Raw genomic sequence first — 27,394 nt, 5'->3', positions numbered from 1 at the left:
ACAGAGATGTCCATGCATGGGGACTGCATGAAAGTAATATTGTGCTTTCACATTGCTGCATCTCCACCAATCTGTCATGAATGATTAATTTCGCTTCAGGGGATGTAAGTTCATGTAAATTATGCCTGGTGCTTTAGACTGACACTTTGTTATAGCTGTTCAGTCCCTATAATTTGTTGGCAGACACTGTTGCATGGCCATCAGGCGTTTCGGGGTGGGGATTTCCTCCAGTTAGAAGAGACAGCCAACAGAAAAGGAAGTGACTCTAATGTTGGACAGTGTGCGTTGAGTCTTTTCAGAGGAACCAACCTGCATGTCACTGGCATGTCATTATCTTCCGTGATTCCACTTGAATCTCAAGAATTCAATCTTGTTTGCGAGCAGGCAAACTCCACATCATTTCCATCTCATTTCTTCAGCCGTAGCACTGCAGCACAGTGTGTGCAGCTCCCAGAGTTACACATGCAATACAACAGCAGCATCGCTTTAAAAACGGTGTCAAATTAGGTTGCACACAAATGTCCAGTATTTTCTAACCTTCATAGACGTTACATATGTCTGTCTTATTTCTTCTTCTTTTTTGTATGGCATGGCATACCCTCGACATATTTGATGAATTTGCCATTTGGGGTATCATATGGTTACATCATGGTTACTCTAGAAACCACACGGTGGGCTGATTGTCCGGCGGAGCTTTGAATAGCCTTTTGAAAGAAATACTGTTAGTTACATGAATAATCAGATATAAAAGAGTGTGCACATTATATTTAAAATATTACTACGTGAAAAAAATGATGTAATAGCAGTGTCACCTCTATTCAAATAGCGGCTCCATTTTGAAAGTCTGTGTGTCTGTCCCTGGTGCGACAATACCACAGCATCATAGTCCCTGCTATTCTCTCTCTCAAACACATAGGAATGAGGATTAAGGTTAAGATTTCTGGGATTAAAATAAACAAACCAACCAGCCTTAATTAAAGCAGGCATTATTTTCCGGTTACTCTTGGTAGGATAACTGTAATTGTAAGGCCTACCTGTCAAGTTGAGGAAGGTTGAACCTCCTTTCTCCCACACATACACATATTAATACATGGACATTCCATTTGCATTACTTATAAGGACCTAAATAAAGCAAATGCCTTGTACGAGCAGAATATATATATATAAAAAAAAAGCTTTGTAAAATGATCAGAATTTCTGTTACACACTTGGGCTCAATATTGAAGGTTTTTCAGGACCCTTGGAGTCCATTAGAGGAAATGACTTCCCCCCCACTGAGATCAGTGCAATTTTCATATTTAATACATCCTTTTGGCCTGCGCTTCCTGCTTCACAACCTTATTACCCTTAATGAAAGTTTTATTCAAGCAGGCAAGTTGACTAAAGACAAATGCATGTGTCATTAGGGTTGAGGCAAGACTTTGAAACAGCAGGGATTTTAAACAAAGAGACATCTATCCAGACATGTATTTAATACTCATACTGCGGGGAATTTTCTTTCTCGGAAAGGTATTATCATTACTGGAGATGTAGGTACATATACAGTATCAAAAGCAACACATATCCCCCCATAGTTGTGTGTAGTTTATGTATTTGAATATGAATATTGTCATAAGGCAGCTGAACACGATGAGACTCCTGATGGTTCCACATGTTGTTCAGCAGGGAAACTGGAAGGTTCCACAGCAACACTGATGTCCTCCAACTGAATTGGATGTTTTTAAGTGGAGGAATGTTACTGGCTGGTGTGCAAACAGGTTGTTTTCATCCTGTCCTTGACGCCACTTCTCGGCTGAGGGTGTACGCAACAGACGTCAGACAGTTTATAGTTCAGAGTCACTCCAGATGGGATCCATCACGCGGAGACATCCAGGCTGTTTGGATTAACCATCTCCAGCTCTCTGCTTTCAGTTGGGTAACACTCCTCAGGTTTACACACACACACACACACACACACACACACACACACACACACACACACACACACACACACACACACACACACACACACACGTTTGGCATTTGGACGAAAAGCAACGAACACATGAGCGAATCGGTTTTGGTGCAAGTTTATTTGATTCACCTCATTTCCATGAGGTTTTATCACACACACACACACGCACACACACACACACACACACACACACACACACACACACACACACACACACACACACACACACACACACACACACACACACTTGATTGTAGTAAATATAAAAGCAGAAGTTAATGAACTCTGTTTTTTCATGGTGATTCAGACAGACTTATGGAGGATAACAAAATGTCACAAAGGAACACAATAAATTACAAAAAAGGAACTGGATGAAAAAAACAACTACATAACTGAAACTTATTGCTTCAGCTGATTCAAAACTACACATTTAATATGAAACTTTAAACCCCCTATTTCCATAATCCCTCGCGCTGTAATACAACGTGAGGAGACGGGAGAGGAAAGGGTGCAGTGATGAGGAGAGTGACACATTTACTAAGTAGCTCTGGAGCACCCAAAGGCGCAAAGATGCTATGGCGACACCTAGTGGCCACACGACTCTGTCCTGTTGTGATGCACGCAAGTCTTGTGAAAGTGTTTACGAGGGACAGTCAGTCAGCCCGTGAGGAGAAAGCGTCGTGTACACCACATGTCAGAGAGGAAATGTGCATTTAATCCACAAGAAAATGATCGGACCTTATAATGGAGCTCATGTCCTATGTGTGTGTTTTTTGCATTAATTAAGGAGTACGAGGCTCATATGTACTCTGGTGTATTTTTAACTTCAGAGTATTGAACAGTACTGCGTTTTGTGTGATACTAAGTGATGCTCATTGCTCATGTGGCCATCAAAACACGTTGAACTCTGGTGACAGCGACACAGATAATGCGTAAATACGCACGGGACAGTACAGGAGGGGGGAACAACATTTCGATGCAACTATGTTGCTAAAAAAAAAAAATCTGCTGTCGCTTTTGAACAGCGAGCAAAACATGTGTATGTTTCCACAGGAGGCGCGAGAGACAGACAGACAGGGGAGGCCTGGCTGGCGGGCTCTTATTAAAAGTGCGGAGCTCCAGCTTCGGACCAATTCCCTCGCCTAAACATCCAGGAGGCAGCCGCGAGCACCCGCGCTCGGTTATTTGGAAGCCCCCCTCCTCCCGACCCACCCCGCTGCTTCCCAGGCTCTCCGTCAGCGCTGCACACTGATCCGGGACCAGCAGCAGCAGCAGCAGCAGCAGCTCCTCTCTCACACCCTCTTCGCGGTGCGCCCCTGACGCGCTCTCTCTCTCGCTCCAGCTCAGGATGGACTCTCCTTCTCTCCACATTTACCACTGACTGTGACGCCGCTGTAGTTGGGTTGGGAGTTCATGTTGCAAGAGGGCTGGAGCTGATCCTCTGTCCGCGGTTTCGCCTTTCCACTGAGTGTTTTTAATTCTTTTTTTTCTTCTTGGGTTTGGAACGCACTCATCTCCGGACTCCGAGATGGGAATGTACCTCCACGTGCTGTTTTTGATCTGCTGCTTCGCCTCGAGCTTCGTGTGCAACGCTGTCGCCTTCGTGGAGGAGCCCGCCGGCGGCAGGCTTGACGGGTACTGCGGGCGGATCCTCCGGGCGCAGACCCAGGGGACCCGCAGGGACGGGCACCACGAGTTCCGGCTCCGGGTGGAGGGGGACCCGGAGACCTACCATCCGGGCAGCACCTACAGAGGTAGACTTTTATTTTGTTCACCAGTCCGTCTGCGCAATCAGTGCGTAAAGCTGCGCCACATTAAGTGTTTCTCCAGTTAAACAGGGCATATGTGCACTACAATGCACAGTATTCCTAAAGAGAACACTCGGGTATGTGCATTGCAAGTAATCGCAGGCCGGAGGACACAGTTTCCAAACCAGCTGGCGTGAGTCCTCTGGTTCCTGCGGGAGAGTTGTGGCCTGATGAGGCTTCTTATGTTTTACTGGCTGACCTATATTCACTTCCTCTCCTCTCCCTAAACGAGGGGTCACGCTCAGAGAAGAACGGCACACAGATCTGGTTCTGGTTAAAAGTCCCTATCCTGCCTGGTGTCCACGTGAAAAAAAAACACAACTTTGGTTTACTCTCAGGGAAGTTTAGAACTGCTAGGAATTGTCAAAAATCAAATAACAACCTTTTCACGTGCTCTGCTTTTTAAAATCCAAAAATGTATTAATAAAAAATATTTACTAAAACAACCCAGTGATGTGATGGGATGAGGGTTTATAAGACCTGGCATGTTACCGTTTGACAGTTTTGACACAGGCCTAAAAAATAAATACCCAAGGGTCACCTTGTGTTGAAGTCTCCCCACTGAAATCATTTTCCATATCATGCAATTTTTCAGGGACGGGCTGTGAAATACACGTCATTTTAACACGTCACTTTTACATACACTTTACATTAATGTTATCTGTTTGTCTGACCACTTTATCTTCTACTTAATTTAATATTTATTGCACTGTTGTTGTCGTTGATTGTTGATTGTCTCGTCTAATGTTATGCACCTTCCGCCAAGAAAAAATCCATGTTTGTGTAAACATTCCTGGTAAATAAACTGGTTTCTAATTCTGATTCCACATTTAGCAATACAAGGCTGCATTCTAATCAGCTATCAGACACCTGTGAAGGACAACACCCAGCGGCAAAAACACTGAAGTTATTACACAGCCTTTAAGCTGCAAATACGTTCAATAAAAAATACAAAATTCTGGATGAGGTTGAAAATATTGACATTTTCCTCGTCAGATTTTAAGATAAATGGGCTGGTTTGAAGATCCAAGGTTAGGGCACAAGTGTGAGCCGAATAAAATCCTTTACACTGAACTCACCGCGTGAGATTGACGGGCTCTCCGTTATTACCGTGGGATGTATTACCCCTCACTCTTCCACCAATCACACCCGACGCTCACACGGTTTCTGCTTTTCAGGTCGCGCTCATGTTTTTTGTGTCACTCGCCGTGACCCCAGAGTGTGCAGATGCTTTTACTGTCTGCCGTCTGGAGTTAAAAACACTCTCCTCCTCTTTAACAGTGGTCCTCCTGGCAACCAGCCCCGCTTACTTCCGGGGTTTCACCCTCATCGCGCTGAAGGAGGGCAGAGAGGGCACCACGGACGACGACTACACCGGCCAGTTCCAGGTGAGGAAGGATGGGGGTTTTCTTGGGAAGGTTCGCCAAACAGATGAGCTCATTTGTTTGAGCTCATCCCCCTCCCTCCCGCCGTCTCCTGATATGGAGGTCGAAGGAGGTGCCGCTGACGGACACGGATGAAGCTAGGAATCTGTTAACTCTCCTGCTGTGGCGGAGTAGAAAAAAAGAATGTGGTTGCCTCTTCTCGGGGGTTCGGGTCAGGCATGGCATCTTTCCCCATTTACCCCCAGCGGGAGGAGAGATGGAAGGAGAAGGCAGCAGAGGAGGGAAGAGAGAAGAAGGGAGGCATGTGAGGACAGAGATAAACACAGAGAGTCGAGGGAGAAAGCAGTAGTGCGATGTGAGATGTTTGGTTCGGTAGTAACACGGCTCCCGCTGAGCGGCAGAGAGCTCCCGAGGAGAGAGCCAGACTTCCTCAATTACCTCCAGCTCAGTGTAAACAGGAACACACGTCCGCGGCTGCGGCTCGACGCCCTGATGCTAACCAGACTCTTTGCTTCAATGTGGACAGCAGCGGGCGAGAGTCCCCGTCTGTGTTTCCACGAAGCCCACCGATGGATGAGCAGCAAGTGAATAAACGCTACAAATCCTCAAGTCAGTGCATGTGTATTGCTCGCCACCTGCTGATTTGAAGTGAAGGCCGTTAGACCCTTAAACATTGGCAACAACTCCCGCCAAGGCTCGCTTAAGGTGGGCTGACCTTTTAAGGTGGACTAGCGATCTGCATTTTAGTGACGAGGTGCTCCGCCCAAGTTTTGCTCAGCTTTTTAGAAAATAAAGTTTTTTTTTATACTGATAGAATTAATCTGTCAAAACGATTTCATTTAATAGGTTTAACGGTTAATCGTCAACATCCCTTGATGGAATCAATCTAAGGACACATTATTTGAAGGTACCCTGTGGAGTTTTTGACCACCGGTGAGTCGTGTTTGTATCACTCAAGCACAAAAACATGCGGGCAATGAGATTAAACATTCCTACTGCTGGTTTCAGATGGTTCCACTGTTGGATGATTGGCGCACCTAATAAACGGGGAAACTCCGTGTAATGTGCACCTTCCAACCTTCTGGTCTATGCTTTTGGAACCTGGCTACTGATCATAAGTGAGGTCAGCCACTAAAGTTGGGTGACAAGGCCTGGCTCCCAGTTGCTGTTCCATTCATTTCTACCAGCTCTTCTAAAAAGAACACAACGGTAAAAACAATTATTTATGGCCATATCATGTTAAACAGTACGGGGGTGTAAATCTTTTTTTTTCCAATAAAATGTGGTGGAACATTTTCAGCTATGGCCCAAACGATTAGTGCATCCAGACGTTTTTTTAAGGATTTCTTTGATTTCAAAAATGGGAAATTGTGTCACTGTTTTTCTCTTTTAATCTACTGCTCTTAATTAAAAGCCTATCCATCTTCATGTGTATTTGCACATGGAAGGAACAATATTATATAACAGTTATTCATGGCAGTAAATCCTGTATTTGTTGAGATATTTCTCTCTGGACCAGAGTACCAGACAGAGAGACTTGGCCGTCCCTTGAGGATAGAAGAGAACAACTTTTACTGGTTTACAGGAAAACTGCACGGTGCCCCTTTCAGAAAGTGCCAAAACCAATATATAGTCGGGGATATTTTGCCGTTGACGTTCTTCACTGTCACAATGGCATTCCATTGTAAATATATGTGTTGGACATTATATTATTAATATAAACATCACAGTGTTTTTGATACAATTCAACAGCACTACAAACTAAAACATCCACAATGGTCCAAAAGTTGAATCGACAAAAAACGGAACATTATAACCTTCATGAAGATGAGCTTCATAGCAGGAGGATTGTATTAGACTGTGTCAGTCTTCAGGCTGCTCTCAGTCACTGTGTGTACGTATACCTACAACAAGTTATCCACTGTGATTCATTACATCCATAATTGTGAACCAGGGAAAAACAGGAAATAGTATGAAGAGCAATACAGTTGGAGGAGGTCGGGTCGACAAACAGAGGATTTTCACCCAGGAGTCCACTGTTCATGTCCTGTGTGAACCCAAACGTATTTGTTTTCCTTTACTTTTTTTCACGCAACTTGCATACTCAACTAACGCAACTAATGTAAGTTCTGTACAAAGGTACTTATTGTATATAACATAAACAGTCATTTTTACCCAAACCACCTTGATCTAACCAAGTAGTGTTGTTGCCTAATAAACAGGTTCTGCACTGCGGTTGTCACAAAGTTGTCTGCATACCTTTGTCTAAAATATCGATGTGTGCAAATATCGTTGGTTTTAGATTCAAGTCAGATTGTGTTTTATTTTTTTATATAATTTGGAGCATATTTTAATCAAATTAAGTGGAAAATTCCGCCGTTGGCGAGTCACTTAGCCTATCAGGACGTTGTTATAGGATTTTGTTCATTTTGAACTCTCGCGCAGTTTTCTCATAAACTACTGCTATTATATATTTATACCCCATGATTATCTATCATCGTTTGTCTTTTTATGCAAATCCAACTGCAGTTTCCCAATATATTCATCAAAAAACTAAACGATCAGAAACAAAGGATTTTGCAGTGTCGGCAGTTTGTGGCTCTTAACATGATTCCGAGATCATTTCTTCATCCTGCCGCCCGTCCTGTCCGTGCACGCTTGCTTGGCTGCCTCTGAATTCTCTCTCCAACTTTCCCAACCCCTAAATTACTGCCAACGTATGAAAAAAACATCTCTAAAACATTTCTCACAAACCTTTGTGAGTGATTTCATTACATTTTTACATGCAGTTTGGTGCTTGGGCTCCAGTGTGGACCCTCGTAGCAGTTCTCACAAACCAGAACAGGGAAACCTCGTTGAAGCTCACAGGAGCACCTTGGTTCTGGCTGAATTGAGACAAAGGGGATTTTGAAACACCCACTCTGTGTAGTCGCACATCGCTCCTCACTCCCTGCTCTATTTGATTTTTCAATAAATACCTCCTAGTCTCAACCTCGGAGTCCCGTCGGAGTCTGCAGCGAGGCAGAGACCGGGGAGTAAGGCGGCGAGCAGAAACTGCAAACGTGTGGGAGCTTGAACGAAATTAAAGTAGACAATCTGGTTTATTAAATAGTGGCAAAGCCATCAGACACTTTTTGTTGCGTAATCGACAGTTGCGATTGACACTTTTATCCATGTGGAATAATAACAAAAGGTCTCTAGAGATGAGTTGCAGCCAAGTGTTTAAAGTTTAACTTTAACGCACCCAGGTCTGAGCCTCACCCCGCCCACCGCACCATTTTGAAATAAATAGCCGGTGGATTCCCAGATTGCATTTTGGCCAATGTCCTCCACATGGACTCTTTACCTGCATTTAACCAAAGCCTGCTCAAACGGGATTGGTCAATACTACTCGGACTACAGCGGAATCAAGAACCCTTCTGAGACCAAAATCTTTTCAAGCTACTATAAAGATGAACCTCCGTACGACGAAAGCCTCGAGGCGGAGTCAACCAATATGACGTCTCCAGTAGCTTGGAAAACAGCGATATGGCGTGCTGGAATTGGCAAGCTATTCGCTACCGCTAGCCAGCCGCTAAATTAAAACAAATGAAATAACTTAATGCTTCATCGACACACTCTCGTCACAGGGTAGGAAACCCATTGCTGTCAACAGAGATTTGGTCTTTAACACTGATTCACCGGATTCTGGGATGTGCTGTTGGCTTCATTCCCAGTACACAAACTGTTATTATAATGCCACACAGTGGTTATGGAAATAGTATAAAAAGGATAAATGCAGTGGGGAGAGGCGAGGAGCGGGGGACGGATTAGGGGGCGTTTACATTCTTTTATTTCATGATTTAGATTAGTCTCAAATTGTCGACTCTTGGCCTTGAAGATTATGGCTGATTTTAAAACAGTAGATGGCATTTGGATCCATTTTCAGCTCATACAGGCCAATGCTTTAAACATTTTTTCAGCAATGCCGATGTTAACTTCATCACAGTACAGTTATGTTATGTAGTTCATAGCTTTAAAAAAACATTTCATGTGTGCAGTTACTCGTTAAAGAATATCTTTGGTTTCTGAGAAGTTGACAATGTCTCCTGCAAGATGTTCTTATCGTTCTGAGGACTACATCAGTGGAAACCTTGGATGGATGTGGTCACAGAAATTACTTTTCAGTATGATTGCCTTTTAGTAAATACGCCGTCTGTTATGTCCCGATCACATTAGCGGGGCCGCCAAGAGACGCTGCAGCATAAGACTTAAAAAAACAAGAGAGTCTAAACAACCTCAATCCATCAAACTCTGCTTCTCTTCATCCGAGCGGTTTACATAATAATACTTAGAATAAATCGACACAGCAAATCATATTCCTGACAGTTTATTCTCCGTGAGTTAATTACGCGGCTACTTTTGCAATGTCATGACTGTTATTGTGCCGTGGGAGCGCGGCCAAATGAGGACAGTTTCGGTTCCCCGTGCACCGGTTCTCGCTCATTTGGCTCTCTGGTACTCTGGTTGAGTCTGGCAGCTGTCCTGGAATGTGCTCGCCCTCTGTTTCACTAAAACACTACAATTGAGAGTTGGTGCTTATTGTTTTTTTTGTTTTTTCCTGAAGCAATAATCTGCTCTCTGTCCCCCATTACCGCCATTAAAAGACTTCTGTTTTGATGTGTCAGACCCCAAAATGCCCCTTTGTGCGCTTGGAAATGTGTGCCTTTGTGCTTAAATATGCACCCAATGGGCATTTGGGTATATATATATATATATATATATATATATATATATATGTATATATATATATATATATATATATATATATATATATATATATGTGTGTGTGTGTATACGTGTGGGTCTGCATGTGTGTTTTTCCCAGCTCTCCTTGCGTTAGCGTGGGACGTGGGTCATATTTATCTAGGCCAGCGACGTGTTATTGCTCAGGGAGACAAACATGGGCTTGTTTGGATAAGGGGAGAGATGAGCAGACATGAGATATTATCTTTTTTTTTTCTTCTTCTTCGTCTTCTTCTTTTTTTTCTCCTGCATGGATTATCTGGGGTTCTGAGTTTAGCCGGGGATAAACAAACCCAATCAGTTTAAAATGTCATAGACCAGTCATAGGGTTCAGATAGAGGCAATTACATAAGCAAAGTAGTGCTTAGAGGGCTCGAAAGAAAAGGATGTGTGCAGAGTTGGAAATGATGGTGACCTGATATGTAGCATAACCACACTCCAATGTGACCCTAAAGTAATTATTGCCTCTCTGAGTACCCACACTCGCAGGAACCCAAGACCCCTGTTTTTCTGATTAACAGGAGTTTACGAGGACGACTCTGTCCTTGTTTACTTCAAGGACCCTCCGAGAAGGCAGTTCACACATCTTTTTTTAAGATGCTTGACAAGCTGATTGGTTCAGATGCTTGAGGCTTGCATAAATAATGTTGTACTCTGCACTGATTATGACTTATTAAATACATAATGTATTCAAGACTAGTAGCGTCAGGACACTCTTTCTTACTAATTGCACTAATGTGATTCTCAGGGGATTCAGTTTTGGCTCTTAGTTTGCCCAAGGAGTTGACAAATCTACTTTAAAATAATATAAATATATATTTTTAAATCTACCCAAAGCTTTTACAATTGCTCTTCTTAACACTTTGGTGACTGAAGACTTTTGGCATGAAACAGGAAGTGCATTTCCATTTTCAACAGCAGAAAAGAGTGTTTTTTTTTCATTGACCAAACTTCAAAAAACTTTCCACCGATGAACATTATGATCCCAAGGCCTTCAAACTACGAACACAAAAAGTTTGCATGTACTTTGCCAAATAAATGCAGGAATAAACAGTATTTTCTGAAATTAAAGAACGGTACGCACCACTGGAACAATATGTCCATCCTATTTCAAGGTTTAAGGTCTATTCTGAAACACAGGGTTGCACAACAAAATGGAAGTTGTCATCCCTTAATGCCACACTGGAAAAAAAATAGAGAGAACCTGCCATTTAGTCTGGTGGTACAACAGCGCCAGACGGCAGCTAGGGGAGCAGGCTGTGGCCTGGGCGGGTATTGACCCCATTATCTGTCACCTCACCAATATCACTGATGCTTAGTAGATGGGCACCAAAGATGGATCCATAAGCAGTGGACGGGTCATCGTGATGTCACCCATTGGTTTGTGGACTGCCGTTTTGAAGCCTCCAGTTGGATTATGGGTGGCGCAATGTTGTTGCCAATTTGTAATGAAAATGGAAACGTTGAGCCACTGTCATAGAACATGTCACCACTTGGTTTTGAGGATGGCTGCTGTAGTCTCAACAGCTCTGTGACTCAGCCTTGATCTGAGCAGGAGCCCGTCGAGGTTATTCATGCTGTTTCTCACTGACAATAGGCTAAACACACACACACACACACACACACACACACACACACACACACACACACACACACACACACACACACACACACACACAGACCTGCCGAAGCCTAAAATCTTAAAAGCCTAAAAGTCAACCCTGTTCATACGCGCATGCACATACACAATGGCTGAGTTTCCTTGTCCAGAATGATAACGAGCCCACGGTTTTGTTAAGGTTTAAATCGTTAACATGAATGAATAACAAACATGTTGTTCATGAAATCATTAGCCCTTTCTTTCTGATTTGGTACAAAGATTGTTTGTAAAGGGCTAGCCCCACTTTCTTAGAAAGACTTTTCCCTTTGCGTGCCATTCAGTTTGCTCACTCAGTGCGCTCTTTAGTCAAGGTGACAGACTAGTCTTGTTTTTGTCAGAGCTTTTCACGCCGAAGCCCCGATAACATCAGAGCTTTCACACGAGAAAAGAGAGACGAGAAAAGGACACGACAGCCTGAAAGAAAGGCGGGACAGAACTCATTTTAGTCACATAGAGAGAGTCCATTTCTAGTCTGCGTGAACACAAACACTAGTTTGAGATGGCTGCATTGACCTCTACAAAGCATTGTGTCGCTAAAACGTGTATGTAGCGGTAAAAATGTCTTTGGGGTCATTTTTATATTAAACAGACACAATGAACAATGCTCTCCCTCTCCAATGTTGTTTTGTGTAATTGAACGCCAAAAGCCACAGACTTGTTTCCATTTGCCAGTAAAATAAACCCACACAGGCAGTTCTTTTGCAGAGGAGATGTTTGGATGTGTGACACGCTGCCTTGGCTGGGTGGCTCAGACACAAAATGTAATATGATGCAATATTGTTGATGGCCCTGAGATCACGGTGACGTCCTGCAGTAATAGTGCGGCTTTGATTGATGGAAAGCTCGAGGCGAAATGTCGGGCGCCTTCGAGGTCTTCATCGTGAGAGAGAACTCTGTTGCTTTGCTGAAATAAGCTCATCTTCAAGTGTCGACGTGACATTTCAATCTATGTCTGCCTGCCTGGGGTTTCTTCTTTTCATCCTCCGAAAAGTTTCATCTCCGCATCGTGGTCCCAAAGGTTTTAACTGTATTCACTCCTTTTGTAGCTGCCGTGCATTTAATTACAAACCTGCAATGTGTGCGCACACACACACACACACACACACACAAACAAACACACACACCGCCTGACAAACATACACCCTTACATCACTCTTATTGTCAGTTTTCTCCAGGGCTCTCCGGCTTGCATTGTCTGTCTCCCGCTCTCTGTCTCTTTGTGTGTGTGTGTGTGTGTGTGTGTGTGTGTGTGTGTGTGTGTGTGTGTTTGAACAGGGCTCTGCGTTTGCTTGCGCAGGCACTCTGAAGCATCTGTGTTTACCGTCTCAACAGAGAGAGAGAGAGAGAGAGACTAACCGTGGACACACACAGACATGCCAGCCTCCTCTGCAGTGAAAACAAACGCTCCTTTGCCAGTCTTCCCACACTGCCTCTCGTCCTCTCTTTGTCCGTCTCTCTCTCTCTGTCTGTCCTTCCATCACTCACATATTCTCTGTTACCAGTGATCGAACAATAGGTTTTGAACAATAGGTTTTGAAGCTATCTCTGGTTCCTTTATTTGAAGGAAAGTCTTGACAGCAATAATGTATGCACTCGGCTTAACAAAATAAAAGTAAAAAGACTTGCCAAGGCAATTTTGACTTTAACACCACTGACTCCTGGACTCCTGTCTGATGACCTTAAAGACTTGATCTTCCTGTTAGCCCAAAATGGAGGAGTCTTGATGAATGGCACACTCAAAGGCAGAGCAGGCAAAGCTACTGATTTCAATCAGGAGGTTTAAAAAGGTATCAAATTGGAATAAAAAAAAGAGACAAAGACAAAGATTCTAATCCGAATCCTCGGACGTGTGACACATATCTCTGTCTTGACTGATTTGATTGTCCTAACTTCAAACTTGACTCGGAACTTGATTCTTTTGACTTGGGATACTTGGGACTCGCTTGTCTTGAACTGGCCTGTCTTGCCGTGGGACATGAGGCCTGCCTGTCTTCAGATTGGACTCGGCTGGTGTGACTTTAAAACCAAGGATTCAGCTTTCCACTTTTACTTTTGGACTCACCTGTCCGTCCCTGTTGACTCGGGACTTGGCCGAGTTTAATATATTATGCTTGTCTATCTTGACTTGGGTCTTAGCTGAATTAAATTTAACATGACTCGTTATTTGATCGTCCTGATTTGGGACCTAATTTTGGACTTGACTTTCCCGAAATCTGACTCGACTGTCTTGACTCGGAACCCAGTGTTCCTGCCTTGAGTTTAGATATGTACCCAGTGTTTTGGACTTTAATTGGGACATAACCTTTCTTGACTTGTGATTTTAATTGATTGACTGTGTTGACTCGGCACTCGACTGCCTTCCGTTCAAACGTGTCTGTCTTGAATTTGGAATATTACTTTGGACTGGAATGTAATGACGCTGGTCTTGATTTAGGACTTGACTGGAATAAATTGTATTATTATATTAAAACAAACTGCTGTGCTGTCCTGTAGACAATTTCCAGTCTGAGCGAGCTCGGTGATGAGCAATTGTCCTCATGATGCAAGCTGTCACTGTTTTATCGCTCTGGATGTTAATTGTGTACAAACGTGTACATTTGAGCCGACGGTGTCATTACACAAATCAAACTGTGTTTTTCTCATGTCAAGACAGCTGCTCTTTATTTAACTATTATGCTTGAGCCATTTCTGTTTTGAAGTCATTATCAATCTCCACTTTCCTTTCTCACAAAACCTTCTCCGTCTATTCCCTAATCCTATGCCTTCCTTTTGCTCTATTTGTTTTCCACTTTCTCTTCCCTTATCTCTATAGTGTCTATCTCTCCCGATATCTCTTATGCCTTTTAGCCAGTTGTTTGTCTCTGCCTTCGACTGACAAAGCTACATTGTTGGTGACACTAAGTTATCACACTGTGTAAGAAGACCCGAGGAAGTCAATTTACAAATACACAGACATATGTGTGTTTGTGCTCTAAATGCATGTGTTGTTCTGCATGGTCTAGATGTGTGCATCTGTTTACGTCTGTGTGGATATGCGTTTGTGGAAATGAAAGGATAGTTTGTGAAAGAAGGACGGAAAGAGCTGATGGTGACTTCTGTCTCCCTCTTAATGTCCTATCAGGAGTGTGGGACGGGGTCTTAGGTCATTGTTATTGTTGAGCTGAGGCAGCTGGGGAACACTGGCTACAAGGTCACAGGCCATGTGTGCATGTTGCGTATCTGTCTCTGTGTGTGTTTAGTCTTTAAAACGTCTGACAAGGTCCGAGTACCGGAGGGACTGGGCCAGACATGTCTTGAATTCGCAAGACTGTTATTATTCAAAGCCTTGCTCAGGGACTTTGAGAATATCTTTCACATAACTTTGCTTTTTGGCTCGAGCTGGCGTGACTTGTGCGATTCAATGAGAAATAATTGTTTAGGTTATCGAAGCAGAATTAGAGGGCGAACTATGAGCCAATGGGCCCCTCGGCACAGATATGCAAAAGGTCCCACCACCTCTCCAACATAGGAACAAGATAAACATACTTAATAGATGTTGAGCCTCTTTTTGTTGTTGGTTGTTGTTGTTGCTCTTTGTGGTTCTTTTGTGTCTCTTTGAGGTTGTTTTTTTATCTCTTTTAATAGTCCTTACAGGTCTATTACTGGTCTCTGTGTCTCTTTGCAGCTGTTTTGCATCTCTTTGTAGTTGTTTCGGCCATTTTTGTAGGTTTCTTTGTGGTCATTTTGAGTCTCTTCCTGGTACACGTCTCTTTAAATTACATTTTGTAGGTGAAGGCCCCTGACACTTTGTGTTATGATGTTGGTGTGTTTGGTGTCCTGTCTTATTGTGAAGTCCTTGTCTTGTGTGTCCTCTGTGTTTCTGCACTTCCTGTCCCCGTGATCGTCCGTGATTGTCTGTCTGCCCTGTTCCCTGATTGTGCATTCCTTTCACCTGTGCTGCCCTCAGTGTTTCCACCTGTTCCTCGTTACCCTCCTCCTGTATTTAAACCCTGTTTGTCTTCTGTCCCCTTGTTGGATTGTACTGGTTTTCCCCCTGTCTGTTCGGGCGTAGTCCGGTCTTGTTCCTGTCTGTTGGCTTCCTGGTTTTGTTTTTGTTCGTTCCACCTCCCGTTTTGAAGCCTGTCCTAAGTTTTGTTTTATCGAATAAATTTACTTTTAAACTGTTGCTCTGGCATTTGGGTCCACTCTATCATACCAGAACCTGACACTTTGAGTCCCCTGGGCCTTTGTCCGGTAGGCCTGTTGAGAAATGTGTCCACGATGGCTGTGGATGTTGACTTAATATCGATAAATAGTTTAATAATAAAAAAAAGCATAGTAATTTGCTAATATATTAAGTGTTGACATCAGTGAACAAATTAGATTCATGTTGAGTTTTTTTTAATGACTCGCTCCCCCAAACTGATATAAAGTGGACACGTACAGTTAACTCATCTTTGCTCCCCCCATGGCTCAGTACATTAAACATTTCGCTTCTCTGATCACGGATGAACATGACAGACGACTCACTCGGTGCACTGACGACATATTTACGAGGAAACAAAGTGAATAAGTTCTCCCTTGATAACATCGCAAAACTTAGCCCCTGCAAAATAAGCACCAGCTAGCAGTTTTAGTTGTACTGGTCTAAAAAAAAACATGTTGCTTCTATTATGCTTTAATTTAGCTTGGGGCCTGTTTCCTCGTGGGGCCATTGGTGGGAACATGAGCTTGTCCCAATATTTCCTGTGTTTCTTTTGATAAACCTTCAGGATTATATGTGGTCACTCATTTGAAATAAAACATGAATTGCCAAAGGCCACATTTTGAAAGGTTTATACAACAATGGCCTTGTTGTATTAATATATATATATGTATATATATATATATATATATACATATATATACATACATATATATATATATATATATATATATATATATATATATATATATATGCCCTACTGTACACCCTGTTTGCATCATGCAAGTTCAAATGTTTTTCTCAAGGGTTTAGGTCTAAACAAGTCTTCCGTGACTCAAGCCTTTCTGAGAGGCTGCAATGCGAGTGACGAAGGGGATTATCAGTCATCTGTTTTACTGACTACCAGAAATAACCTCTTGTCTTAGGCCACAGGACGATAATGGCTCTTGTGGGCTTGCATTGCAAGGCTAGTTGCATCCTGTCGCAATTGGACTTCAGACAGATCATGGCAACATTTTCACAAGCTATCACATTTCTTTAGAATATGTTTATACTAAATTTTTCCTTTCTTCCGTTTCTAGAACATTGATGAGGAGGACACACAGTTCATGACTAACTGTGCCCCTGCAGTGACGGAGAGCACCCCCCGCAGACGCACCAGGATACAGGTCTTCTGGACGGCGCCGCCCACTGGGTCTGGCTGCGTTATACTGAAGTGAGTTTCATCTCTGTCTAGTTATTCAATATCAAAATGCAAAAAAAAAGAATTACTAAATCAACCCAGGGATACTTTCGAGTATCAAATGTCGAAATAAAAATATTTCAAAACATTTGGCATTAATTAGATATATCGGTGGAAAACAGAAAAGAAAAACAATGTGCAAAATGATCATGAGAATGTGTTTTCCTTTGGCATTAAACGGATGTTCAGAAGTCGACTCTGAAGCCTTCGATGTCGATAACCTGGCATCAACAACAAAGACGGAGTCCAAATGAGTCCCTGTTCCCTGATATTGGTGCTTTGACAACAACTGTGATAAATGACTCCAGCAAGTCTTTCAGTTGATTTTCATGCCGTGACGAAATGAATGGAAATCAGTGGCAGCCTAAAAGAAAAGAAATCAATCCAAAAAGCACATGGTGTGCTGTTGATAATGGAGAGCACTAATGGAAAGTAATCTATTGGTAAAATAAATTAAAAAAAAAACAACAGTATGATCCATCAAGTTATATCATTTAGTTCTAAAACAGGAGGACTTTATTAACAGTTTCTTTCTCTTTATTCTTTTTACAAAATCTGGACTGCCTCACCCAGTGACTACTAAACGCTCATTGTTATCTTTTACAGATAGTTGTCTTTGGTTCTAGACAACGCATTAAGCAAGCGAACGCCAGGTGTTTCTCCAGAAGCCATGTTACTCTGTGGCTTGTGTTATGGGATCGGCTCGACAACAAAGAGGCAGATAATGGTTACGGGGAGGCAATTTGTGGTTGGAAGCAGGTGTGACTCTAAACCTGCACTGTGAGTGTGTGTGTGGCCTTATTTTACGTGGTTGCAGCAACAACTCTGAGGAATATTCTTAAGTGTTGCCCTGTGTGGAACATGATGGTGGGGTGGGTGTGCTATGGATAGTAATGAGTTAGCTAATGATTTAGGTTGTAAAGGAGATCTTTCAGTGAAACCAGCCAGGTTGATGCATCAGTCGGTATTAGCCTTTGCAGATTGGTATTAAGTGTATAGTCTGGCAATGATGAATCGTAAATGACACCAGAGAATTTAGAGGGGATGTTTGAGACAATTTAGTAATTGTATTATGATTGCATGTTTATCCAACAGAGGGCACTGATAAGTTTTGTAAAACTGCAAAACGTCCCCCCTTAGTTTAGCTTTTTCGGTCTTGTAAACTATTTTTGTGTAAAGCAATCTTGGAACGTCTGTTGGTCTGGACGGATAAACTTCTGGGGCCATGGGGCTCTACTTCTGGGGTCCAATACCACTTGGACTACAAATGGAAACTAGTTTGCTTCCAATCCCCAAATCTTGTCCTGTTACCCCCATATTCATATTCATATGAATGGAGAATCTGTGTGCGTTAAGTAATATGTCGATTGTATATATTTTACAATGTCTTTGTATCAGGGGAATATAGACCTTTTTACATCAGACCATATGTTCAGATACGCAAGAGTTGTTCCAATACTGATCCCAGTGTCGGCATCAGCTCATTTACGCTACACAGGAACAACATGTCGTGTCACTCCCAATCTACTAGCGGAAAGTGTAACGTTAGCCTTAGTTAGAAAGATGTCAGCAATTTGGCAGTATTTTAAATGGGAAAATACCATGAGTGACGTAAACAGTGACGTGAACAGTGTGCAAGGCTTTAGTTGACTTATTAGTTTATGTTTTACGAAGGGTTTAACCGCAGTACTAAACTGCAGAGGTAAAACAGGCGTTGTACCGGTCCGTCTTGGTGAAGAGGGAGCTGAGCCGGAAGGCAAAGCTCTCCATTTACTGGTCGGTCTACGTTCCAACCCTCACCTATGGTCACGAACTCTGGGTCGTGACCGAAAGAACGAGATCTCGGATACAAGCGGTATACTTAAGCAATACTTCCTCCGTAGGGTGTCCGGGCTCAGCCTTAGAGATAGGGTAAGGAGCTCAGACATCAGGAGGGAGCTTGGAGTCGAGTCGCTCCTCCTTCGTGTCGAAAGGAGTCAGCTGAGGTGGTTCGGGCATCTAGTCAGGATGCCTCCTGGACGCCTCCCATTAGAGGTTTTCCAGGCACGTCCAACTGGTAGGAGACCCCGGGGAAGACAGAGGACACGCTGGAGGGATTATATCTCCCGGCTGGCCTTGGAACGCCTCGGGATCCCCCAGAATGAGCTAGATAGTGTTGTGGGTGAGAGGGAAGCCTGGGTCGGCCTGCTGAACCTGCTGCCACTGCGACCCGACCCCGGATAAGCGGCTGATAATGGATGGATGGATGTTTTTAATACACTGGTATTGGCCGATATGCAAGTTCTGGTACCTTTTTATTTTGCCCTGATTTGTGCTCTGAATCACAAACATGCTCACGATAATCCATAATTAAAAGTGCATTATCTGCGCATGATATTTGCAGTGGCTATAATCACATCCAAAGTTGCTTATTTCTGTTTTGCGCATCACCTCAGCTGCTCTGCGGAGAAAAAAGTTTGAATTTGATTTTTCACAGAGAAATGTGGGGGCGAACTCTGTGTTTAGCCCGTAGACTACAACACGTTGAGGCTCGCCTCATAATTAACTTATTAATATTTAACGTTGTTCTTACAAGAGCCACCGGCTGTTGTGGAATTGGGGGGAAAACAAATACGAGGAAGAAAACCAAAGAGAACAAAAATGCAAAGGTTTTCAGAAAAAAATAATAATACGACTTATTCTTCTACAAATGTAATATTCTCTGGTAACAAATAGTGCATACAGTTAATGCATGATGTAAAGTGTAACTCATGCCATACACAAATCACATACTTGGGCTCATACAGCAACAGTGAGTTATGGGAATATGTAACCACTTTTTCATAACTTGAGAAGACAAATGATAAACACGCCTCACTCTGCCTCACTCTGCCTCGCTCTGCCTCGCTCCCTCTTTCTCCACAGTTCTGCTTTTGTCCCCCCTCTCCCTCTCGTTTCCTTCTCCTCACCCGACGTCCCGAGGGGAATAACCTCCCTGACACGCATCCCTTCCTCCTCTGAGCGAGATGCTATAACTTGCCCTTACCTCTACAGTGTACTCACAGCTGCTACTTTTAATTTATCTGCCGCTGCCACGAGACAGATGGAACGTTGCCACCACAGTGTTTGCTCGCCCAATAAATCTATTCCTGCGTGGGGAACATCTGCTATGCAAATACACCTCGTATTGCTGTCACTTTTGTCTGTCAGCAGTGAGATAGAGATTCAGCATTACCTCATCTAACGTGTACGGCTTTCCGTCTCACTCCGTCTCCTTTCCTTAACTGTCCTCTCTCTGCCGTTGTAACTCGCTTGTCACTTTGTCTTTGTTGACGACGCTTTTCAGTTTTTTCCCATGGTGCTACTGGCACAGTCTTCAGAAGCAAATTCACATCAGTCAGGGAGGAGATACTTTGCAGTAGGTATGCGCGACAAAATATAGCGCATTTAGTGGCCAACATTAGCCACCGCCAACAGGCCTAACGGGCACAGGTACAGGGGGCCCAGAATGTCAGGGGCCACCCTGGCTTTCCTTTAAAAAATGTGAATAAAAGAGACAAGTACCAACAATAATTTGCGAATGGCACTAGGCTGCAAAATTGTATGGCCGTGTGTGCGCTGTAATATCATTATCGCCACATATTTTTTGAAACGGACCTCGAGACGGGGACGATTTTCAAAGGATCAGCTGCCGCTCTCCCTTCTTTGTGAATTTGCGTGTAGGAATGCCGGTGGCTCTTTTTGCACGTCTGTGCCCGGGGGCCCATCGTCTCATAATCCACCCGGGAGTGTCGAGCCAAAAGATGAAAAAGTAAAAGAAAGAAACTTCAGCTGTGAATATTCACGCCAAAAGCTCTCACATTTTCGCTTCGTTCCCTCATCAGCCATATCACTGGAAAGTATCGCATGACTGCACCATGGGAACGCTCACTCTTCCCCAGTCGGTTCATATCTACTCTACTTTGTTATAGACTATATGTTGCCAGTCCAGGACCTCAAACACATCGTCTCTCAGCTCATTCCAAGGAGCTTCAAATACTAGTCCTTACAGTTGGGAGCGATCCAGCTCTTCTTCTAATCTCATGTGTCCTTTCAGTAGGCAAGCCTCCAGGATTGTTTTTTTTTAATACCATTCCAACTTCAACATCTGCTCAATCAACATCAATGCCATTATTTTCTTTTTAAGGAGGAGGGGTGACTAAATTGTTGGGGATGGCTATAGTACTTAAATATATTACCTGGTTCTTTAACCTGATTATCTAGAGATTTAGACTTTTTTTAACAAAAAGAAAAGGAAATAGTGACTCTTTAGGAAATAAATGTATACATTTTTCTTTCTAAAAGTTAGGAAAATTGACGTAAGACTACAGCCAGCAACCGGTTAGCTTAGCTTAGCATAAATACTGTAAACTGGATGATGCAGCTAACAGGCTAGTACCTTTTCCAATTATGGCTGCCCTAAAGTAAGGTATGAGAGGGAAAGACAAGTGGAACAAGAGACATTTAGAAAGAAAACATGTAAAAGAAGTGATGAAAAAGAGAAAAAACAAAAACATGTGTTTTTAGTCTTATATGCAGTTAGTTTAATCTGTAAATTTCGGACTGTAAGGAAAACATGCAAGATGATTTTGGGAATTCGGGCTTTGAAAATATTTGGCAGTGTTAGAAAAATTTACTCGACACCTTGAGGTAAAATCATTAATTAGGACATTTAATCTTTGCAAAGAGGAGCAGAGTCAGAATCACAACATGATATGGCAATTGCGTATCCTGGACTGCTCAATGAATGAGCAGAGAGTTACCTCTTAAATACATTAATGAAACAATCACAGAAGCTCTCATGACGTCTTCAGATTGGCTTGCATCGGCATGGTCATATGATAACAAGGAACACCACGTTCTTCACACAGAGACATGGAGGCATCCACAGTCTCAAGACTATCAGAAGGTCACTGTTAAAGCATACGTATGTTTTAACAGGAGAGTAGGTCAAATGAGAAGCCACAAGCCTTTACACAGTATATGATTAATAATATAACTGTGAAACAGTAGTTGATTAAGAGTAAATAAGTTTTTCTTCTAATATTTCCCTCATTTTTATACTAAGTATAACAATTTAATTAAAAGAAAAACGTTTTAGAATATATCATCAAAAAATCTTATTGTCTAGAGCAGGCCTGGCCAACCCGCGGCTCTTTGCCTGGTTTCATGCGGCTCTTGCGTTCATATCGAAGTTTTTTTTTTTTGTTTTTTTTAATCTTTTTATTGATTTTGCAAATACTTTAGACCACTGGTGTCGAACTCAAGGCGCGACGGCTTGAAAGCCATGAAATCGCGGACCCGTTTTCAGTCATTTGCGGACCCGTTTTCAGTCATTCGCGGACCCGTTTTCAGTCATTCGCGGACCCGTTTTCAGTCATTCGCGGACCCGTTTTTAGTCCGTCAGGACGGTCATTTTACATGGGCAAAAAAAAATAAAAATCCTGTGCTTTTATTTTGAAGGGATTTTTTAATGCGGCAGAGTGCAATTTATTCAATTTCAGTCATATTGATGTCATGTGTTGTAACTCTGCTACGTTGTTCATTCTGGTCACATGACATCTATTCTTCTGTCCATCCGGGGAGAGGGATCCTCCTCTGTTGCTCTCCTGAAGGGTTCTTCCTGTTTTCCCTGTGAAATGGTTTTTACTATCTTTATTTGGGGAGTTTTTCCTGATCTGATGTGAGGTCCCGGGACAGGATGTTATTTGTACAGATTGCACATTTTAATTTGTGATTTTGGGCTATATAAAATAAACTGAATTGAAATGAATATTCACACACTCCTCAATGCTGCGTTCACAACACACTTTACTTGCGTGAGTTTACACATCGGACTATTTGTGATAGTTTGCTTCATTCCCAACCTTTTTTTTGTTTTGTTCAAAAAGGCTGAAGTTATAACATTATTATGTGTGTTGTATTACCTTGTATCCTTAAGAAGCACTTTTGGGTTTTTAATTGAGTGTGAAAGGGAATATTTCTGTTTGGCATACTGTGATACTATCTCAGGTTCAAACCTAGGTGGGGGGGGAGTGGGGGGGTATGATGTGGCTCTTTGCAGTAACACAGTAAAAAATGTGTCTCTTAGTCTCTGACTGGTTGGCCACCCCTGGTCTAGAGTAACACTGCCTAATTTCTGGATAAAACTTCGTAGTCGGGTAAAGATGTTTATATCAGGATGAAAACCTTCTTTGAGGATAAAACATTTCTATAAGCAACTTTTCCCTTCCTGAAATAAAATAATATTCTTTTCTCCACCAGCTGCAGATATGGTACTGCAGTCATCACTTTGGAATGTCTCTTGATTTTCGCCGTGTGAATCATAATTGTTTTACAGTCCAGTGTTATCAGTGTGTTCAGACAGGGCCGCGATGGCCCTGTCATAATGCGGGGGAACCAGGAGTCTGCTGCCCCACTGCTTCACCTCGGTGGGGAAGTGGACCACGATTCCAGCAGTTTGTTGAAGGGGTTGTAAATCCCTGCTCTCTGCCATCCTCAGAACCCCTGGTCTCTGACCCGTCCAGCGCCGTGCTTGTAGGAAATATAAATACAACAGGATCAGTCAAACATTCTACAGTCACCTCACCACCTCCCCCTCCACCAGTTACATGTCTACATGCCATTCCATTCTGCATAATTTATCCAATCAACCATATTTTATTGTTTCCACCAGAGAAATATTGACTCGAACCCTGCTACAGTTTGATTCCGTGTGATGTCGTCACATTAACCCCTTCAGGGTCCCCACCAGAGTTCCTTCAAAGAAGTATCTAGTGAAACAAGTGTAGCTTGCAGCTCAGGGTGAGAAATAGGGCGATGCTGGGTCATTCTACTGGAAAGGCGGCACAACTTCTGTTACTTGGCAGTTCAGGGGAGAAGATTGGTTGTAGGACGCAGTGAACCTGGTCTCTAGTGTTTAGAGTCTCAGTTAGTATGTAGTTCTGTTGAGATTAGTTACCCTGTCTGGCGGTGACATTATCATCAATAGTTGTGACTGGCCTTGTCTGGAAATTGATTTACCCTTATTTTGATAAAAAGTTTGGACATCCTGTCCAGTGTTATCAACAGATAGTGTATACTCCCCTGAATCCCCACTATGTAACTTTTTTATTGTTCCTCTAATGGCATCAACCTGGTAGTCTAATTAGATGCCCCTGCAAGTGTTTCCCACTGAAGCCCTGCCTTACAGACACCACTAAGCCTCCTATATGCTGTTAGTATCTTCACTGGTTTCAGACAAATAATCATATTGAATTCAAATCCCTGTTTACCCAGACTTCACATAAGAGGTGCTTGGTATCCGTAATTTAAGGTTTATCAGTGGCAAAACTCTGCAGACAATTGGTTCACTTTCTGCAGTGTTTGCAAAACAAATATTTATTTCCATCAAACTAAATTATTATATATTTTTGTAAGTAATTAGCATAGTCATATGCAGTAAACACTTCTTTTATTTATTAGTCCTGCTGACTGGGGACAGTGAACAATGATATTTCACCTCTGTCCCAGATACAGCAGCCAAGTATGTTAAGACCTTGTTTACTAAATGTGTGGCGTTATCACAGTAAATTATTTCTTAGTGAAACCCGAACCTCGGTATTATGTCTTTCGTCAAGGCTTCTGCCACCACTGTTAAAGCATCTGATGAATTAGTTGAACATACTTCAACCTATTTTGAAAACCTTATTTTATAATCGTTTAGACAATATTTATTCCCCTCACATTGGTTGAGTTCAATAGAATTCATGCAAATGTACTGAAATGGATATTCTGGTTCTGGCAATTTATTTTTATTTGAGTGATTAGTAAAGACATATGCATTAAACACCTTCTTTCTCCTGGATACCCTCCCACCTGTTTAGCCATAGTTCCACATGGCTAAAAAGAGCTGTATCTCCATGTAATGTTTAAGGCAATACGAATCTACCTTCAGGAAACCGTCAGGACCCTTTCCCCATCCCTCCCACAGCTATGTTTATTCTTATTTATTTTTGCTTGCTGTGGATCCCTTGTTTGCATATTTTCTTTTTATTATTGTATTTAATGAAGTGTTGAACTTCAAAAGTAAAATGGTCTTCATCAATTCTTTATGCCTAAAAGGCTTGTTAGATCAGTTCTTGGTAACACAACTCTCAATACGGTCATGTGTTGAACCTTTATCAGCTTTAAACAGTTTCACATTATTTTATTTCTTACTTTCTTTCTTTCTCTCTCTCTCTCTCCACAAAGCTGCAGTTTCTTTTGTTTACTTTAATGTCCCAAAGAATTCCAAAATAGTGCCAGAGTCCCTTCTCTGCACTCTTATATATTGTTTTGGAACATACCAGAGTAAAATCTAACTGCCCTGTGGAGGTAGCTGGTTTAGCAGCCTTTCCTCTGAGAAAAGATGGTAAGATTTTCACAATACCTTCTGATTCTAAAAAAAGTAATATTACCTCAGTAAAGATTTGTTATTCTTATTTTTGCCGTAAGGCTTTAAAGAACCAGCTCTCGTATTTTGTTTTTAAGAGTAAGACAGCGTGCGCATGTCCCTCGTTTGTTGTTGTTCCAAATGGCGGAGCCACTTCATATCTTTTTATTCTTTAATTCCTACGTAATAGATTGTATGTTCTGGAATTAACCAACAATATTATTTTATATTATATCCAGTCACAAACGGTCTCCCTCTTGCAACAAACACTTTTATATTTCTTTGATTTAGTGTCCCCAGGCCCATGTGGTGTGTTTGTACGACCTTGTGATTCCGCTGAAGTGGATCATTGACGCGTCTCTCTTTCCGATGCTTTCCGTCCCTTCCAGCAATCCCGCCTCCAGTGTCCCTCCTTCCCACAGCGGAAACAAGTTCCCTTCTTTGTGGTGTCCTCCTTCCATCCACTCTCCCCACCCCGGCCACGTCCCCGACCACGCTCCACTCCACGTTTTGGTTATCTCGGAAGAAAACACCAGAACAAACAGATTCAGTCATCACCATTTTTGAAGTTCTTGACATAGTTTCAGGGTCTGAGGCCATGTTTTCAGAATTATGACATACTGGTATGTTCTGCTCACCGTGTTTCTGTCCCGGGTCCCGTATTCGCTGCTTTGAAGCACGGGCCATAGGTTTTGCCTCTTGCCACTTCCAATGCAGACAACATGCCAGCTATTATAGCTGCATTTTGGCTGTGCGTGTCCGGGGCCGCAGTGGTAGGGTGAGAGAGTGGCATGGAATATTTTGGAGGAGACTCTGGATAGCGAGATCACTGCCGCAGGAGGAGCGGAAGCATGGGCAAGAACACGGAGGAGTTGGCCTCCGCACACCACCTTATCATCGCTTGGATACAGATTAGAAAAGTTAGTCATGTTTTGTTCACACTTCTTGTAATTTTCTTGCTCTTTACTCCCTTTGCTAGTGTTTGACCCCATACTTTATTCGTTTCTCTTTATTTCTATTTTATTCCTATACTAAGCGCTTTTTATTTTTATTTAGTTTTTTCCACTTTGTCTTCCCTTCTGCCTGGCCTTAGATTCCTTACCCACTCCTCTTTTTGATTGTCCCCAATCTCATCAATATGATGCGGAATTGTCAAGTTCCTTGCCTTAGATTCCTTACCCACTCCTCTTTTTGATTGCCCCCACCTCATCAATTACCTCTTATCATTTAAAACCTGCTTCCCGCCTTTGAGCCTGTGTACAATTTCCCCCTTCTTCTCTTTCACCTGGGTGGCCAAATATTTATTGTAACGTATTTACTTCCCGTCTCCAGGTGGTAGCAGTCCTACTCAATGATACTTATCACATGATTTAACAGACCACATCACCCCTTTCTTCTCTTCTGACGTTGGGTCGTCTAATGAGTTTTTTTGTATCCTTAGAAGGCAGGAGAAAGGTTTTATGAACCCAATACCAGAAGACCTGAATGCGAAGCTTCTACTACAACAGAAGGCTGCAGCGCGCACTCACTTAAATACAATACAATAATGTCTTAAATACATTAATGAAACAATCACAGAAGCTCTCATGACGTCTTCAGATTGGCTTGCATCGGCATGGTCATATGATAACAAGGAACACCACATTCTTCACACAGAGACATGGAGGCATCCACAGTCTCAAGACTATCAGAAGGTCACTGTTAAAGCATACGTATGTTTTAACAGGAGAGTGGGTCAAATGAGAAGCCACAAGCCTTTACACAGTATATGATTAATAATATAACTATGAAACAGTAGTTGATTAAGAGTAAATAAGTTTTTCTTCTAACAGGCAGGCATTTTTTCATCATTCAGTTTATAGACCAAACAGTCAGACAGTAAAGTCAATACTTTCTTTTTTATTATTTTTATTAGACCTTTAATTATCCAGAATGGCCCCATTGA

General features: G+C 42.4%; 1 protein-coding gene across 1 annotated transcript in view; it reads left to right on the top strand.

Moving 5' to 3' along the window:
• Positions 1-3,482: 3,482 nt before the first annotated feature.
• spon1b (spondin 1b) overlaps positions 3,483-27,394 on the top strand; it is a gene marked incomplete at its 5' end in the record, with an annotated part of 84,962 nt that continues 61,050 nt past the window's right edge. The window contains 3 exons of the mRNA XM_079223051.1: positions 3,483-3,708; positions 5,044-5,150; positions 16,858-16,991. Coding sequence (XP_079079177.1) covers positions 3,483-3,708; positions 5,044-5,150; positions 16,858-16,991 — 467 coding nt within the window. The remainder of the gene's footprint in view (positions 3,709-5,043; positions 5,151-16,857; positions 16,992-27,394) is intronic.

This window comes from Taurulus bubalis (genome assembly GCF_910589615.1).
Source record: "Taurulus bubalis genome assembly, chromosome: 9".
NCBI classification, from domain to species: domain Eukaryota; kingdom Metazoa; phylum Chordata; class Actinopteri; order Perciformes; family Cottidae; genus Taurulus; species Taurulus bubalis.
The sequence above is the reverse complement of the archived record's forward strand: the minus strand, read 5'-3'. Positions and strand labels throughout refer to the sequence as shown.